The sequence below is a fragment of the Leucopleurus acutus genome (assembly GCF_964270905.1).
Source record: "Leucopleurus acutus genome assembly, chromosome: 16".
NCBI classification, from domain to species: domain Eukaryota; kingdom Metazoa; phylum Chordata; class Mammalia; order Artiodactyla; family Delphinidae; genus Leucopleurus; species Leucopleurus acutus.
This window is the reverse complement of record NC_139158.1, coordinates 6604954-6623625: the sequence shown is the minus strand read 5'-3', so window position 1 is coordinate 6623625 and position 18672 is coordinate 6604954. Positions and strand designations below refer to the sequence as shown.

Here is an 18672-nt window from a genome sequence, read left to right as displayed (position 1 = left end):
CCCTGGTCCAGGCATTATGCTATTTGTATTCATTAAAACTGATTACGGTTTTCTTCATATTTATCACCAGTTTGACTTCCATAGCTGAGGCTTACTCTGCTATCAGCAGGATTCCTTGGCTCCTTTGGAAGTTTTCAAAGTGAAAATCCAAGAACACAAATGAATTCTGGCAGCCAGAAGTCCTTAATTTAGTGTGTGGGTTCCAGTGAGATGAGAGGAACTGTATTTTAGGATTAAACAATTAGATAACCCTGAATTAAACTTGTGGTGTACTCATCACATTCTTTTCTTGGATTCATGTGCAATGTAACTGTACTTGACGTGATCCAATTATGTCTTAAGTTCCTGATTGCCAAAGCTAACTGAATAATAAAAGTAATGTACCAGTCATATTTACAAAAGTTGTATAGAGCCAATGACCTTGGAAAGGGCATCTTACCTCTAATTGTGCATTATGGGCCATGTGGCCCCTACAAATCATAAAGAATAATCATTAAAATGCTAAAACTCAATTATGAGTTCAACAAAAGGTAGGGACTCTCCATTACATTTTATTAATATTGAAGGAGGACGAAGAGCATGAATGGGCACAGACTATAGCATCTTTTTTTTCTGGTCTGTTGTGTGGTTCCAACCTCAGGACACTTACTGTGATCACAAATGCCTGTAATCCCTTGCACATCTGAACAATTTCATTAAAGAGAAAGGTGTCCTGAAAAAAAAAAAGAATTTTACACTCAGCTAAAGTATTACACAACTGTGAAGGCAACAGACCAACATTTCAAATATGTGATAATCCAGGAAATACAGCTGACTTTCTAAAAGAACAACAAAAGTCAAACTTCAGTCAGATAAGAGATTACTGATAAGATTCAGCAATTCTACTCCTGGGTATTTATCTGAAGGAAAGGAAAACACCAACTCAAAAAGATCTCCCCTCCATGTTCATACAGTACTATTTTTTTTCTTTTTCGGTACGCGGGCCTCTCACTGTTGTGGCCTCTTCCGTTGCGGAGCACAGGCTCCGGACGCGCAGGCTCAGCGGCCATGGCTCACGGGCCCAGCCGCTCCGCGGCCTGTGGGATCTTCCCAGACCGGGGCACGAACCCGTGTCCCCTGCATCGGCAGGCAGACTCTCAACCACTGCGCCACCAGGGAAGCCCCATACAGTACTATTTACAATAGCCAAGATATGGAAACAACCTAAGTGTCCATCAATGGGTGAATAAAGAAAATGTGGTGTATACACATAATGGAATATTAATCCATATAACAGAAGGAAATCTTGCTATTTGCAACAACCTGGATAGACTTTGACAGCATTATGCTAAGTGAAATAAGTCAGACAGAGGAAGACAAGTATCGTATGGTCTCACATATATGCGGAACCCCACTCTCCATCCTTATGCGAGAGAGTTCTTTTCCCTTAATAAGGTACAACCTGGCACAGTCACACCCACACTTTCACATCTTGGGTCTTAAATGACGCCTCTGTCAGCTTCAGGTTCTTCCAGATTTCTTTTATAAGAACAAAAGACACTTTAAAAAATTTATTCACAGTTTTTGCCTTTCAACTCAAAAGGCAAAAATGCATATATTTTTTTGAAACTTGTAAAGCAAAGCTCCCAATTCTCAACTGCTCAGACATAGAGTCCTGTGGAATGGACTTCCATTCTTCTGGCTTTCTCTGGTTTCTATTCATTTATTCAAAAACACTGACTGAGAACCTACTATGTGCCAGGCTCTGCGCAATGTGCAGGGGATGCCACAGAGAGCAAGAGCAAGCACAGCCTCTGCTCTCATGTATAGTCGGGAGAGCGGATTCTATCAAATAAACATACCCTCCCAGACTTCAGACAACAGTGCAAAGCTACATATTCAAAACAGACATATGGATCAATGGAACAGACGAGAGAGCACGGAAATAAACCCACACACCTGCAGTCAATTAATCTTCAACAAAGGAGCCAAGAATACATAATGGAGAAAAGACAGTCTCTTCAGCAAGTGGTTGGGGAAGCTGGACAGCCACATGGAAATCAATGAAGTTAGAACACACCCTCACACCATACACAAAAATAAACTCAAAATGGCTTAAAGACTTAAATGATACCACATAAACTTACATGATACCATAAAACTCCTAGAAGAGAACATAGGCAAAACATTCTCTGATATAAATCGGAGCAATGTTTTCTTAGGTCAGTCTCCCAAGGCAATAGAAATAAAAGCAAAAATAAACAAATGAGACCTCATCAAACTTAGACGCTTTTGGTTTTTTGCACAGCAAAGGAAACCATAAACAGAATGAAAAGACAACTTACAGAACGGTTGAAAATATTTGTAAACAATGCAACTGACAAGGGCTTAATTTCCAAAATATACAAACAGCTCATATAACTCAATAACAAAAAAAAACAAACAACCCAATCAAAAAATGGGCAGAAGACCTAAACAGACATTTCTCCAAAGAAGACATACAGATGGCCAAGAAGCACATGAAAAAATGCTCAACATCACTAACTATTAGAGAAATGCAAATCAAAACTACAATGAGGTATCACCTCACACCTATCAGAATGACCATCATCACAAAGTCTACAATAATAAATGCTGAAGAGGGTGTGGAAAAAAGGAAACCCTCCTACACTGTTGGTGGGAATGTAAATTGGTGCAGCCACTGTGGAAAACAGTATGGAGGTTCCTCAAAGAACAAAAAATAGAGTTACCATATGATCAGCAATCCCACTCCTGGGCATATATCCGGAGAAAACTATAATTCAAAAAGATACATGCACCCCAATGTTCATAGCAGCACTATTTACAATAGTCAAGACATGGAAGCAATGTAAATGTCCATCAACAGGGGACTTCCCTGGTGGTCCAGTGGTAAAGAATCCACCTTCCAATGCAGGGAACAAGGGTTTGATCCCTGGTGGAGAAACTAAGATCCCACATGCCGTGGGGCAACTAAGCCAGGGCACCACAACTATTGAGCTCGCGCGCCTCAACAAGAGAGCCCACGTGCTGCAAACTACAGAGTCCATGCTCTCTGGAGCCCGCGAGCCACAACTAGAGAAAGAACACCCGCATGTCACAACTAGACAGAAGCCCGCAAGCCACAATGAAGACCTGACGCAGCCAAAAAAAAAAAGTCAAGAAAGTAAATAACTTTTTTTAAAAAAAGTGTCCTCTTCACCTTTTAAAATAATAAATAAATAAATAAAATAAATGTCCATTGACAGATGAATGGATAAAGAAGACGTGGTGTGTATATACAATGGAATATTACTCAGCCCCAGGAGGCTGATTCCTTTGGACCACGTCACCCAGGTGCCTTTGCCCTCTGGTTTCCTATTGGGACCTGCCAATGGGAGACACCCGCTGATCAAGGGGAGGGGATCCCCTCCTTGCTGAATCACCTTGGGCTGCTGTTTTCCTCCACCAAAGGCCTTCCCCCTACAACTAGGGCTACTTATTCCAGTTTCTGGCAATTGTTCCCTCTCTTTGCTCCTTCAAGCATATTGGCAACAAGGACTCCACTCTTGCTAGCCCAAGATGCTCCACCTCCCTTGTCGGTGTCCCATAATCCTCCCCATTCCTTTAGAAATGGTTCCTTTATTAAACTCTCCTCCATTCCCTCAATTTGAGAATGTCATCTGTCTCCTGCCCTGACTGATACAAATAGAAACTAATCTCCCAGAATTTACTAAAGTTACTCAATTATTTAATTTAAAAAGAGAAATGGCCTGACTGCATGGGCCCATTGTGTACCAAAGAAATAAGAGAAACATGTAGATGCATTATAATGAAAGATAAGAACATCAAATACAAAGAAAATTCTAAGAACTTCCCAAGTAAGAGCAAGTCGTGTACAAAGGAACAAGATTCAGATTGTTATTACAACAGTGACAATGAAGTAAAGTGTTGTAGAAAAGAATCTTGAACCGGGCGCCCGGAGCCAGGAGCCGGCCGTGGGCTCGCCACTAGGTGGCGCCACTGACACCCGCCGCGAAGGGGCCCAATGGCGGGCGGCCCCCAAGGGGTCCCTCTGCAGAGGACGCCAGCCCCGCCGGAGAGAAGAGCGTCCTGGGAGACGCTGTCAGGGTCGCGGGAGGAGGACAGAGTTGTGACCCAACCCACGTCCAAGACCCCCAACCCCTTCGTGCTGGGTCCCTAAGCCCCGACCCCGCCCACTGCAGCTGGCCCAGCAGCCCGGACAGCAGCCGGGACCCGAGCTCAACCCTCCCCCGACCGTCCTTAGGACCCTCCCTCCCCCGTGACTATCCCTCCCCACGCCACTGCAATCCAGCAGCGGGTCGCGAGAAGGCGCTCACTCCGTCCTTCTGCCCCTCGGCGACCCCAGAGCCCTCCTTCCCCAGTCCAGCCCCACCCACCCTCGGGCTCGCCCCCTGGCCCGACCCTGACACAGTCCCTTGTCCCCAGCCCGCCGGAGCCCTCTTCCCCACCCGGAGGTCCCGCCGCCTGTCCCCGTGGCCTGAAGCTCCCCGCCCGCCACAGCCCAGCGCCCACTCCCAACCCTCCGGGTAGCCCACCGCCCATCCGGCCTCTCTCGGCTTCCGACATTTTAACACAACCGCCCTGTAGTGACCCCCAGACCCCGGGTGGAGGCTCCAGGCAGCTCCCTTCAGGGGCCTGCAGGCTCCTCCGGGGACCGGGTGGGAAGAACCCAGGGAACAGATGAAGCGCTGGGCCCTGGGCACCGCGACCGCCCTGCCCAAATGAAATTGCTCATATTTGCAAATAATATATCTGATAAATAGTTAATATCCAAAATATACAAAGAACTCATACAACTCAACATCCATAAGACAAATAACCCAATTAAAAAACAGGCAGAAGACCTGAATAGACATTTTTCCAAAGAAGACATAGAGAAGGCCAACAGACACATGAAAAGACGCTCAACATCGCTCAACATCGCTAACCATCAGGGAAATGCAAATTGAAACCATAATGAACTACCGCCAATAACAAGTGTTGGAGGATGTAGAGAAAAGGAAACCCACCGTGCACTGCTGTTGGGAATGTAAATTGGTGCAGCCACTATGGAAAACAGTATGGAGATTACTCAAAAAATTAAAAATAAAACTGCCATATGATACAGCAACTTAACTCCTGGGTATTTATCTGAAGAAAACAAAAACACTAATATGAAAAGGTATATGCACCCCTATGTTCCTGCAGCATTATTTACCCGAGATATGGAAGCAACCTAAGTGCCCATCAGTAGATGAATAAAGAAGATGTGGTATATATAAACAATGGAATATTACTCAGGCATAAAAAAAAATGAAATCTTGCCATTTGTGGCAACGTGGGTGCTTGTAGAGCATATTATGCTAAGTGAAATAAGCCAGAGAGAAACTAACACCATATGAACTCACTTATATGTGGAATATAAAAAATAAAACAAACAAAACAAATGAAAACAGACTCACAGAAACAGAGAAGAAACGGGTGGTTATCAGAGGGGAGAAGTTTGGGGATGAGGGCAAAAGAGGTACAGGGGATTAAGAAGTACAAATCTACATTTATAAAATAAGTCATGGGGATGTAATACACAGCATAAGGAATATGTTCAGTAATGTAAGAATTTTGTATGAAGACAGATGGTTACTAGACTTATCATGGTGATCATTTCATAATGTATGCAAATGTCAAAACACTATGTGGTACATCTGAAACCAATGTAATATTGTATATCATCTATATTTCTATAAAAATAAATAAGTACAGGAGGATTGTGTAGGTTATATGCAAATACCTATGCCATTTTATATAAGAGATCTGAGCATCATAGAAATCTGGTATTCACATCCTCGAATAAAAAAGATCATCTACAGGGCTTCCCTGCTGGCGCAGTGGTTGAGAGTCCGCCTGCCGATGGTTCGTGCCCCAGTCCGGGAAGATCCCACATGCTGCGGAGCGGCTAGGCCCGTGAGCCATGGCCGCTGAGCCTGCGCTCTGCAACGGGAAAGGCCGCAGCAGTGAGAGGCCCGCATACCACAAAAAAAAAAAAAAAAAAATGAGGATCAAAATAGACCCTGCTTACCTCCTGGGGCTGCTGGGAGAGTTAAGAGCTATTTTAAAACATAACCTGGATGTGTTTTAATCAGGTATGGTAAGACACACATGCAAATGACTGTTATGAAGGAAGCAGTTTATATTCACAAAACCATAAAAACAAGATGCCCAGCGCTCCATGCAGGGCCATGCAGGGAGGCACTAGGGTCAGGAGGCGGAGGGAGGGAGGGGGAAACATGGGCAGGAGCCTTTGTTGTAGGTTCTGTGAGAAAGACAAGGCAAGGGAGAGCAGGCAGGTTTAGGATCAGCTGGTATGAATAATGTCTGTGGGCTCTGGGGATTAGGGGCTGTCCCTAGTTGCCTGGTACCTGGCCCTGGGATGAATACGGCAGAAGAACATGGGCCTCCTGGAGCATAAGAGCCAGATGGAGGAGGTGGTGGGGAGTGTGGGCTCTGGACTGGCTGGTTTGCATATGACAGGTGAGCTCCTGGGCACGTCCATTGCTCTTCTAAGAACTGGCAGCCGTGGGAGGGACAGTCTCTCCCTGGTCAGTGAGGCCCCAGATGTCAGAGCATCAAGAATACAGCAAATAAGAAAACATGGCCAACACGAGTGCAAAGCACCCGACACACAGGAAGTGGGAGATGTCATCCCTGCCTGTTTCAACTTTGTGGGGCCTGGGTCTCCCTCTACTTGCCTCACATAGTGAAGCAAGCTGAGAGTCTTCCCTTCCCAGCTGGACTCTAGTTCCTGGAGGGCTCACTGCACGCCTGCACCCAACCAGGGCAGGAGAAGCCTTCTCTGGGCCCCTCCCTGCCTGCAAAACAAGAGGAAGTAAACAGAGTGCTGATGTCAGCAGAGGCCCGTGGACAGCCCATGGGAAAGAGCAGAGACCAAGACCTTGCCCTTCGTACCTCCCCCTTCCCTGTGCTCTTTCTTTGCCTCATGTGTCCTGCCTCACCTCAGGGGCCACACTCACATCCCACCTGCCTTTGTTTCCCCAGACCCTGAGAAGGAGCCAGCTGAATGAAGCACAATGAATGACCCCCCAGGATGGGCTGTGGAAGGAAGGGGAAGTGAGGGAGGTTAACGGGGTGGCTGGTGGGGGAGGGGCAATCTTGGGTAAGCACCAGGCCCACGAGGCAGACAGACCTGAGTGCGGTCCAAATCCAGACCTGGAGGGAACCAGAGTAAGTGAGGTCACCTCCCTGTGGACTTTGAAAGATGCTTGGGCTGAATTGGTGACAGGAGTTCATCCTCCCTTCCCCCAACAGGAATGGGAGAGTTTGGGACTCTCCATGACATTAAGGCTCTGGGCCTCAGTTTCTCCCTGGGTAAAATGAACATAAGGATACATCACCACAGAATGCTGTAAAGCTGAAAATGAGAAAACGCAGGTTTAGGGCTTGACTCAGGTAAGAGGGTTCCATGAAAGTGCAGAATCTGTCCTCTGAGGCCTATAAGTGCAGGCACATAGAGAAAGCCAGGACCACCTGGCTGGCCACGAGAGAACTGTGGAAAACATCTATTAGGATTGGGAAAGAAACTGAGAAAAGGAAAAAGCAAGTTCAAATCATGTCCTCCCACCCCCATGGTCCATTCTGTGAACCAATGCCAACGTCATCCTGGAGAGCGGGTGAGCAGAGCCTCCATCCCAGCCAGCCCTGGGGGGCCACCAAAGTTCCCAGCCCCCAATCTCTCACCCCACCCACCACCAGTCACAGGCGGGCAGGGCGTCCATCAGAGGGGGTCCCAGGGACTGTCAGCTGGATGGCTCATGACTGCTCTGACCTTCATCCCCTCTGTCCAGGGAAGGCTCTGGATGAGCCAGGGTCGCACAGCTGCAGATGGAACCCCCTGAGAAACGTTATTAAATACAGCCTCCGGGCTCACCCCCCAGAGCTCTGCAGTCACAGGGTGAGGCCCAGAGATTCTGTGGTGCAGCCAGGAGGAAGCATCCAGAAGGAGCAGAAGGCTCTGTGGGCTCAGCAAGACTGGAGTTCAAGTCCCGGACCCGCCACCTCAGAGTCCTGGACGTGGGGCAGGGCGTGTCTGAGCCCCGGTGTCCTCCTTGTAGAGTGTGAGGACAGAGGGCCCTGCAGATCCAGTCCTGCATCTCTGGGTGGAGGCGTGGCCTCCAGAAGGCCCACCCTCTGGGTAGGTGGGAACCTGCGCCCACCCTCACCTCACCTCAGGGAGGGTGTGAGACTGCACACAGGGAGCAGAGCAGGGCGGGAGGGGCCTGGTGGGCCTTGGTTCTGCCTGGGGATGAAGGGGGGCACTGCAGTGTCCCCTACCTGCAGAGAGAGAGACCACCAGCATGCTGGGTGCCCCTGGTGCCTGGGCTGGGGGCTGAGGCTTGACCACCAGCAGCTCCCTCCTCCTCCTCTCTAAGGGGCTGTAGCTGGGCAGGGACTCAGGGCCGTGGACCTCTCCCTGAAGGAGCCTGAACTGGTCCTGCTGTCACCCCTTTCCCTGGGAGGAGAGACACTCAGAGAAGCAGAGAAAAGGAGAGAGAGAGACACAGAGACTGACTCCTAAGGAGATGCCAAGGGGGTGGCAGAGGCAGGGAGCTGAGGGAGAGAGGAGAGGCCCCAGCTGGCCCAGGTCAGGAGCAGCCCCTCAGTGTGCAGAGGGGGGCAGGGAGCCCTAGATTGTGGTTCCCTTTGCACTGACCACAGAGAGGCCCTTTTGCAATATAGGAAAAGAAGCCAGATTGATAAAGGAAGTGTCAGTCATGGCAGGGGTGGGCGGGTTTGGGGAAGGCCCCTACCCTCCTCAGTCCTCGGAAGGAGCCTGGTCCTCGCTCTCCTAGTGCTGAGACTCCCCGCAGGCGGCCCCTCCACAGGCCTCCCCTCTGGCCTTGAAGGCTCTGCTTGTCTTCTCATCCCGGGAGGAGGGCAAGGCCATGGGTCTGAGGATGGGGATAAGCAAAGTGGGAAAGAGGATGAAGCTAAGAACACCAAACACTTTTAGCTGGAGTTGTTTGTCACCACAAGAGGCCAAGGGACCTAGGGCAGCATCTGGGTTGAAGGGGGAGGGATGGTGCTCCGCATGGCTTAGAGTTCCTAATAACAAGGGTGATACAGTAACAGGAAGTGATAATTTGGGGGGCAAGGAAAGGGTATAAGAAAAAATATACATTTGGAATTTTTACTTTTTTCTTTTTTTTTTTTTTGCCTCTCTACACTGTGTCACTAAATATATCTCTGCACGTTCACACATCCTCGTCCAGTAAAGCTTCAGGCCACCAGAATACACATTTTTTCCTCACTCACATACATAACCCCTCACATCAGCATTGGTGCACTAGACTCTGTAAAAATTTTTCAGTCACACTTTGTTTTTAAACTTGAGTCAATATAAACCTTGTTCAAAATGTTATGAAAAAATGTACATGTTTATACAAGGCAGGTTGTGACAGGACACTGGGGTTCTTTCCCCGTGGGCGGCCCCAGGAGGAGAGGGCTGGAGTCTCACACATTTGTGTCTCTGTCTCCTCCCACCACCCTTTCCACCCAATCCCCCAGGAACCAGCAGCGCCCGGCCCCCCTAGTGAGTGCACTCACACCCCTATTCCCTGGGGAAGAAGCTAGTTGACCTTTGCCATTTCCCCCACACCCCTGGAGGAGGGGGCCAGGATCAGCCAGGCCCTCTCCATTGTAATTGTTCGCCACTCTGGGCCAGACCAAAGGGACGCTGCTTTGTACAGGTAGAGTCCAAGGAGGTGTCAGCTCATATCATTGCTATTCACGCCGTAAGTGGAATTCTTCATCGAGTCGTTGACTTCTCGACGGAATGCTGACAGATTCTGGGTGAACCTACAGAGAGGATGCATGTAGGTTGGGGGAGCAGGGTGGAAGGGAAAGATCTTTGCCTAAAATGTTTCTAGCAGACAAGTGGCTACTGAGAGGCAGAACGTAAGAATCAGTTGTTTCTAAGGTCAGTTAATCTCATTCTTAAGACTTTAAGGGAAAGTTGGGCTAGTTTTGCACCCCTTTCTACCTGACAAACTTCATGGCAGGTCTCGAGATCTGGTCAAATCTGAGGCTCTGAGGATCACCTTGGGTTCATGGCAGCACAAAAGGAATCTCACTGACAGAAACGGGAAGTAACCCTCACGAAGTGAGAGCTGGGAGAGGATGAAGCTGTCTCATTTCTTAATGCCAAGAGACCTGTGCTGTCCAGTATGGCAGCCATTAGCCACATGTGGCTGTAGACCACCTGAATTGAACTCAGTGCAACTGAGGAACTGAATCCAATTAAAAGAAACTTAAAATTCAGTTCCCCAATCACACCTTAATTAAAATGCCATACTTTAAATTAATTAAAATTAAAGAAAATTTAAAAATCAATTTAGAAAAACCTGACGTTCAATTCAGTTATCGGACAACTTCTAAGTATGTTTGGAACAACTTGAGTATGGGAATCTAATTGCAACTGTAAGTTTTATGAAATCTAAATACAAATCAAGTATTTCTGATGAAAATGTAGCAATATGGGGCTTCCCTGGTGGCGCAGTGGTTGAGAGTCCGCCTGCCGATGCAGGGGACGCGGGTTCGTGCCCCGGTCCGGGAAGATCCCACATGCCGCGGAGCGGCTGGGCCCGTGAGCCATGGCCACTGAGCCTGCGCGTCCAGAGCCTGTGCTCCGCAACGGGAGAGGCCACAACAGTGAGAGGCCCGCGTACCGCAAAAAAAAAAAAAAAAAAAAAAAGAAAATGTAGGATATGAATTGAGATGCCCTGTTAAGTGTAAAATACACAGGATCTTGAAGACTTAGTACAATAAAAAGAATCTTAAAATTCTCAATTTAAAAATATTGATTACACATGGACACATTATTTTGGATACATGGGTTAAATAAAATACATTAAAATGAAGAAAAAAAAAAAGAATCCGCCTGCCAATGCAGGGGACACAGGTACGAGCCCTGGTCCAGGAAGATCCCACATGCTGTGGAGCAACTAAGCCCGTGCGCCACAACTACTGAGCCCACGTGCCACAACTACTGAAGCCCGCACGCCTAGAGCCCGTGCTCTGCAACAACAGAAGCCACCATAATGAGAAGCCGGCGCACCACAACAAAGAGTAGCCCCCGCTCGCCACAACTAGAGAAAGCCCGCGTGCAGCAATAAAGACCCAATGCAGCCAAAAATAAATAAATTTAAAAAAAAACACATTCTATCTACTTTAAATAAATAAATGCATTGATAATCTGTCAAATTTTAAAGGAATTATCAGAGGGCAAAATCTAAATGAAACTGGGAACTCAGAGAGTAATACACTAAAGACTGCTTTCCCCTTGAGGGCATTTGCCAAGCTCAAGAAACTTGCGATTTGGTGTTCAGGAAGCCAAGAGCAGGATACAGACCCCAAAGTCTTTGACAATGTGGTGAGTCTAATAGGAAATTGCCCGCTTGGCATAAAGTCAGGGTCTCAAAGTTCTACACCCTCATATTGTGTGACCTGGAGACCACCACGCCACACTCAAGCAGAGGATTTTGAAGAATTTGACTGTCTTGGACCTTGGTCCAGAACAGACAGAGAAAACTCTTTCTGGAGAATTTATACCCACAAGCCAGCCCTTAGGTAGATGTGCAGTCCAAATTCACAGAACCGTTGGTCTGAAAAATCTCAACCTGTGTTAATTTAACACACTCTAGGAAGTTATTAGCCTAAATTTTTGGCAGAAGCAAAAATTTTCTTTGGAGAAGCCCACTATCAGATGGCATTCTTCTATGCCTATTTGGTAACCTCTGAATTCAGTACCAAATTAATAGAAAATTCAATACCAGATTAATGAGCAAGGGATCTTATTTGGGTCACATTTAAATTAACCATAAGGTGTTGCTGTTAATAGGGGTAACTAACCCAGAGCCAAACATGCTTATGATTTAGATCCATTTACTGTTCCTTACAGTCTCTGTGGCCTTCAAACCAGCTTTCCCATTTGTTACTTTTTGGCCATCTTTCCAATTTCTTCTTTTAGTTTTTTGCTCTTGTTAGCAGCTTTGACTTGAATTTGTCATTCCAATATCTAATATTAAATTAACTGCTTTTAAAATTATTTTCCCCCAGCTTTAGTGAGGTAAAACTAACAAAAACTGTATATATTTAGGTTGTATAGCGTGATTTTTTTAAGGTGTACAACATGATGGTTTAATATATGTATACATCGTGAAATGATTACCATGATCAAGCTAATTAACACATTCATCACCTCACATAGTTACCTTTTCTTGTGTATGTGGCAAGAACACCTACGATCTACTCACTTAGCAAATTTCAGGTATACAATACAGTGCTGAGTATAATCACCATGCTGTACATTAGATCCCCAGAACTTATAACTGAAAGTTTGTACCCTTTGATCAATATCTCATTTCCCCCACTCCCCAGCCCTTGGCAACCATTTTATCCTCTGGTTCTATGAGTTCAACTTTTTAGATTCCACATACAAGTGAGATCATACAGCATTTGCCTTTCTGTGTCTGACTTATTTCCCTTACAAAATGTCCTCCAGGTTCACCCATGCTGCCAAAAAATGGCAGGATTTTCTTTTTTAAGGCTGAATAATATTCCCCTGTGTGTGTGTATACATATGTGTATCTCACATCTTCTTTATCCATTCATCCATTAATGAACACTTATGGTGTTTCCATATCTTGGCTATTGTGGATAATGCTACAGTGAACATGGGAGTACAGATATCTCTTTAACATACTGAGTTCATTTCATTTGGATACCCAGAAGTGGGATTGGGATCATATGGTAATGGTAATTACCATGGTAATTCTATTTTTAATTTTTTGAGGAAACTCCATACTGTTTTCTATAATGGTTATACCAATTTACATTCCCACTAACAGTCAGTACACACAGGTTCCCTTTTCTCCTCAATCCCCTTACCTGTTATCTCTTATCTTTTTGATAATAGCCATCCTAAACAGGTGTGAAGTGGTATCTCATTGTGGTTCGAATTTGCATTTCCCTGATGATTAGTGATGCTGAGCACATTTTTATATACCTGTTGGCCATTTGTATGTCTTCTTTGGAAAAATGTCTATTCATGTCCTTTGACAATATTTAAATTGGGTTGCTTCTTTGCAATTGAGTTGTATGAATTCCTTATATATTTTAGACATTAACCAAGTATACAGTTTGCAAATATTTTCTCCCATTCTGTAGGTTACCTTTTCATTTTGTTTCCTTTGCTATGAAGAAGCTTTTTAGTTTGAGGTAGTCCCACTTGTTTTTGCATTTGCTGCCTTTGCTTTTGGTGTCATATCCAAAAAAATCACAACCAAGACCAATGTCAAAGAGCTTTTCCCCTATGTTTTCCTCTAGGAGTCTATTGCTTCAGGTCTTACATTTAAGTCTTCAATCTGTTCTAAGTTAATTTTTGTGTATGGCATAAGGGTCTAATTTCATTCTTTCGCATGTGGATAACTAGTTTTCCCAACACTACATGGTAATTCACAAAATTGACTACTACGCATGTGAAAATGAATGAATTACAGCTACCCACAATAAATGGGTAAATCACCCCTCTTCTGGAGGTGAGCCTGGGTGCAGATGCAGAGTTTTCTGGTAAGGTGGCTTGAAGCAGAGATAGCTGGGACAATGGTCTTTGCTTTCTCTGTGAAGTAAGTGCTGCCCCCTTCCGGAAGTGAAGAGGGAATGATGTGATGTGATTGACAGGTGCTTTGGGCAATGGGAGAAGGCATAAAAATTGCATTTAAGAATGTATATAACAAAACACGGGAATTCCCTGGCAGATCAGTGGTTAGGACTTGGCAATTTCACTGTCGGGGCCTGGGTTTGATCCCTGGTCTGGGAACTAAGATCCCACAAGACACATAGCGCAGCCAAAGGGGGGAAAAGAAAAGGAATGTATATAACAAAACAGAAACAGACTCACAGATATAGAGAACAAAGTAGTGGTTATCAGTGAGGGAAGGGAAGGGGGAAGGGGCAAAATAGGGGTATGGGATTAAGAGATCCAAACTGCTATGTATAAAATAAATAAGCAACAAGGATGTATTGTACAGCACAGAGAAATACAGCCACTTGTAATAACTTTAAATGGAGTACAATCTATAAAAATATTGAATCACTATGTTGTATACCTGAAACTAATATAATATTATAAATCAACTATACTTCAATTTAAAAAATCAAAAAATAAAAATAGAACCTAGGATAACCACCCCACCTCCCAAAAAAGGGGAACTTTTAGCATCACCAAGTTGTGCACTAACCCATTGTGGTATGTTGCAACAGAAAAAAATGGCCACAAATTCTTTGCAGCTCCTTCTATCAAGATGGAGAGGTTATTTCCTCATCCCTGAATCTGGGCTGGCCTGCTTTGGTCAACAGAATGTGATGTAAGTGATATTCTGCAATTTCTGAGCCTAGACCTCAAGTGGCCTTGCAGCTTCTGCTCTCAAGCGGCACAGTGGGGAGAGGACATTTCCAGAAATAATGACCAACACCAGGTATCACCTAATGCTAAGTGAACAATATAGAGAAGGCATAGCTAGAGTTTAAAATAAGGTTGGCAAATTCAGGGGAGGTTTTCTGTAGGAGGTGAGAGAGCTGAGCCTGGGTGTTTGAGATGGTGGAGAAAAGCGAGATGATGGGGAGTGGAGGGGGAGCGGGCTCAAAGGCCCGCAGGAGAGGAGGGTGTGGGTGTCTGAAAGGCAGTGGGCAGTCACCCAAACTGGAGCGGAGAGCTGTTCTTGGAGAGCACTGGGCAAGAAAGCCTGGGTTATTCTGCAGCCAATGTCTGCCAATGACTTGTGAGTAGAGGAAGCTGATCATATAGGTCCAGTTTTCCTAAGAGTTTTCACAAAAAAGAAGTTTGAAAGAAACAATCACTCTGGGCCCAACCTCCTAATATCTTAAGCAATTTTTCCCTCTGTTGTCAGCCCTCTCCTCATGCTGTTGTCCTCACTCCCTGCCTCTAAGGGATCATTTCCATCAGTGTTTGTATCCATTCACAACTCATCTTGAAAACAGCTGAAAACACAGTCAGAACAGCTTAGGCACGAAAGGAGTTGATTAGCCCAGGTAACTGATGAGTTAGCACAGATCTGGCTTCCCGTGCTCACACCTGTCATCTGGTCTGTTTCTCTTCACTGCCCACTTCTGCCCCCTACCGTTCAGCTTCATTCTCTCATTCTCAGTCCCTCTTTGGTGGCCCCAGCACCAGCGGGCTCTTCCAACAAGGGGGCAAGATGACCCATCCTCCCATGTCAGTCTTGCAGGAAAGAACGAGACTTTTTCCCTTAGCTCCAGCAAAACCCCTAAGATTACTAAGACTGGACTAGCGTAGGTGACCCATCCATCCTGGAGACAATCAGTGTGGCCAAAGGGATGTGTTGCTCTGGGTGACCAGCCCTGAGTCAAGGGCAGGATATCCATGTTCTAGAATAAGTCAAGACTGGAACTTTTATCTGTATAACTTGAGAGTGTACAGCTCTAAATAACCCATCCCCTCCTCTCTCGTCCTCCGTGCAGCCCTGAAGCCAGTGGATCTACACACCACGTATCAGTTGGGTTCTCTGATGGCCGTGGACACTGCTCGGGGCATAGTGCGGCACTGGAACGCACAGCTGGCCCCTGCGCTCCCTCCACACACCAGTGGCCTCATTACAATTGGTGGCCCATGAAGTGGGGCGGGGCCTGGCTGGGGGCCCCCACACCATGGTGGTGCCTGGGCACCCACTTCACCACCTTTCTTCTGTCCATCTTTATGCAACGACTGGCAGAGATCTGGGCAGCCGTGGCTGCACTGCTGGCCTGGGAGCCCTGAACCCTGGTGATCATCGAACTGGCCAACACCGGCTACAAGTCTATGTACAGTAGCAACTGGTTCACCCTCCAGGTGAACGCGCTCCTCTGAGCTGCCTTTGCTGACCATGTGGCCTTCGTGGATGCCTGGGAAATGACCTCCAGCCTGCCCTTGCGTGACATCGTCCACCCGGAGAGGCTCATCGTCCACAACAAGGTGGACTTCCTCCTTTCTTTCCTCTTCCCAACCTGAGTGCTTCTGTCCACCCTGAGGCTGTGTGAACGGAAGGCCCAAGCTCAGGAACCCAGCTGTGAAGAGGACCACAGCCATAACAGGACTTCTGGGATAAGGGCAGGTGCCATCAAGCTCTGTCACCTGGAACACCGCAATGGCTTTCGATCTAGTCCAGCCCATTCTATTGTTGCCCCACTCCAACCCCTTCTCCACTCAGAACAAGAGTGGTTATTTTAAAACGTAAATGAAACCAGGTCAACGCCCTGGTCTTTTGTATCAGTATAAAGCCAAAGCCTTCTATCGCAGGACAAATCCAAACCCCTAACCATGGTTACCAAGGCCTTGCAAGATGTCGCTGCCCAACTCTGTAGGCTCATTTATTGCCACTCTTCCCCAGCGCTCTGCAACCCAACCCCAAGGTCCTCTTGCTGCTCAAGTAGGTCAAGCCTGCCTCGGGGCCTTTATACCTGCTGTTCCAGTGCCTGGAATGCCCCTCTCCCAGACCTCCATGTGGCCAGCTTTTTCTCGTTCAGTTCTCTCATCAAACATCACCTCGGAGGCTTTTCCTGACCACTCTCCCACCCCAGCACTCTATACCCTTCTCACCCTGCTTTTTCTGCATATCAGTAACCAGAACCCGTAATTATTTGGTTTGCTACTATTATTATTTACCTGTCTCCCTGAGTTTGTCTGGCTTGCTCACTGCTGTATCCCCGTGACCTCGAGCCGTGCTTGAGACATTGCAGGTGTGTTAAGCAGCATTCATTGAACGAATTAATAACTTAAAGTCAGATGACTAGAATACCTGTCTGCCCTGCACCTTCTCTCAGCAAGCTGCTTCCTCTGAGAAACAGGCAATGTATCGCCAAAGTGTCTCCTTGTTGCACTTGCTGGATTATATCTGCATGATTATCACTATGAACGCTTCACATTTACATTTAGGGCAGTATGACTTTTTTTTATTTTTTATTGGAGAATAGTTGAAGGGCAGTATGATTTTCAATGCAGTTTCTACTTTTATTTTGGAAGACTCTCCCAAGAACATTCTGCCATTTCACTAATGAAGCCCGAGAGGTGGCACACAGCTGTGCCAGTCCTTGGTCCTAGTGATACTGGTGACAGCTGTGGCAAAAGTACTCTGTCCTCCCTGGAAAACTGGCCTCCTGCGAGAGCTGGAAGTGACAACCCATGACTCCTCTCTGACACATCCTCTCGTGTCCTGGACGTCAGTTTCTTGTCTGGGGGTGGGGGGCTGGGGTCCCTGAAAGGAATTCAGTCAAGACTGGGGTTTATCGGTGCACCGTGGGCTCCTCGTCTCCGATCACGAGATCTGGCCGGCTGTTCCCCAGACCCTCTGTCTCTGGCGCCGAGGCTTCCCTGATCACCCTAAAGGGGGCTCCGTGACCAGGCACGACCACGTCGGCAGTGGCTAGGACCCTCTTCCGGCTGTGCTCCTGGGACACCGGGTCTTCACTCAGCGCCTGCCACGAGTCCTCGTCCCCATCACGTTCAAACACATCGCCCACTACCATGACGGTACCCAGGGCCGTGCCAGCCACCACCACGCTCACGTCCCGCTGGCCACCATGGCCGGGCGTGGCCCACACCTCGAGTCCCGGCCCCAACCGCAGAGGCTGCTCCTCAGCCAGCCCGTGGGGGAGGTAGCGGCCCCCGGGGAGGCAAAAGTCGTGCGAGACCAGCAGGGCCGCCGCGGGAAACAGCCCCAGGTTCCCGATGTGGTCCGAGTGTCCGTGGGTCCCCACCACCAGAGTCACATCTCCCGGGGCCACGCCCTGCCCCGCCAGGGCCCCCAAGAGCGCCTCTCGAGCCCAGGGCCCCGCGGTGTCCACGAGGATGGGGCCACGGGCCGCCTCCTCCAGGGCGGTCTTCGCCTCGTAGCCCTCGGGCGGGGGCTCTCGGTGGCCGGAGGCCGGGCCCCAGGCCTGGGGCAGAACAAGGGTCACGGAGCCGTCGGCGCGCACGGCGTCGCCGACCCCCTCGGGCTCCGCGTAGCCCTGCAGCAGAACCACCACAGAAAAGGCGTCGCCGGGCACCCGCAGCGGAGGCTCCCCGCGCAGCGGCTCGGTGCGCACTACACCGCTCATGGCCGGAGAGGGACGGGCTGGGGAAAGGAAGTGGGGCCTGCGGCGACTGTCCGCTCCCTTCGGGTTTCCACACTCGCCCAGCCTCCGCGGAGTGAGTCTCAGGTCCTTGCCACCCCTCTCAGACCCTTAAGTTGGCATCGCCCAACTGAACTTCGGCGAGAATGCACTCGTCCCTCAGCGTCTTCGGCCACCACCCCGCTCGCGTGTGAGGTCCTCAGCCGCCACCCTCCGGAGATAACCTTGTTATTTTCTTCATTCTAACCGGAGCCGCTCTCTACCTTGGACCTAGTTTTAGCTCCTCTTAGGTCTTGCCTCACTCTGAGGAAAGAAGAGACACGGGAAAAGCGCGTGGGAGTTTGTCCTCTGCGAGCTCCCGTCTCCCAAGTATGGCGGCCCAGGCGTCGCCGCGCACGTAACTTAATTCCGTCGCGTTTTCAGGCATGCGCGGATCGCGGCTGCGCAGTCCCAAGCCCGAAACCTGTCTCA

At 47.9% G+C, this 18672-nt stretch overlaps 1 protein-coding gene across 1 annotated transcript; it reads right to left on the bottom strand.

Moving 5' to 3' along the window:
- Window positions 1-664: 664 nt before the first annotated feature.
- MBLAC1 (metallo-beta-lactamase domain containing 1) lies at window positions 665-18563 on the bottom strand. The gene is made up of 2 exons (XM_082857589.1): window positions 16754-18563; window positions 665-712 (listed from the first exon to the last, which is right to left on the bottom strand). Exon 1 carries the CDS (start codon window positions 18184-18186, stop codon window positions 17371-17373), a length of 816 nt encoding a protein of 271 aa, XP_082713715.1. The 5' UTR covers window positions 18187-18563; the 3' UTR covers window positions 665-712; window positions 16754-17370.
- Window positions 18564-18672: the final 109 nt, after the last annotated feature.

Bases quoted from the DNA above. Each gene is read 5' to 3' on its own strand.
- MBLAC1 (XM_082857589.1), bottom strand. From the start codon at position 18,186: ATGAGCGGTGTAGTGCGCACCGAGCCGCTGCGCGGGGAGCCTCCGCTG.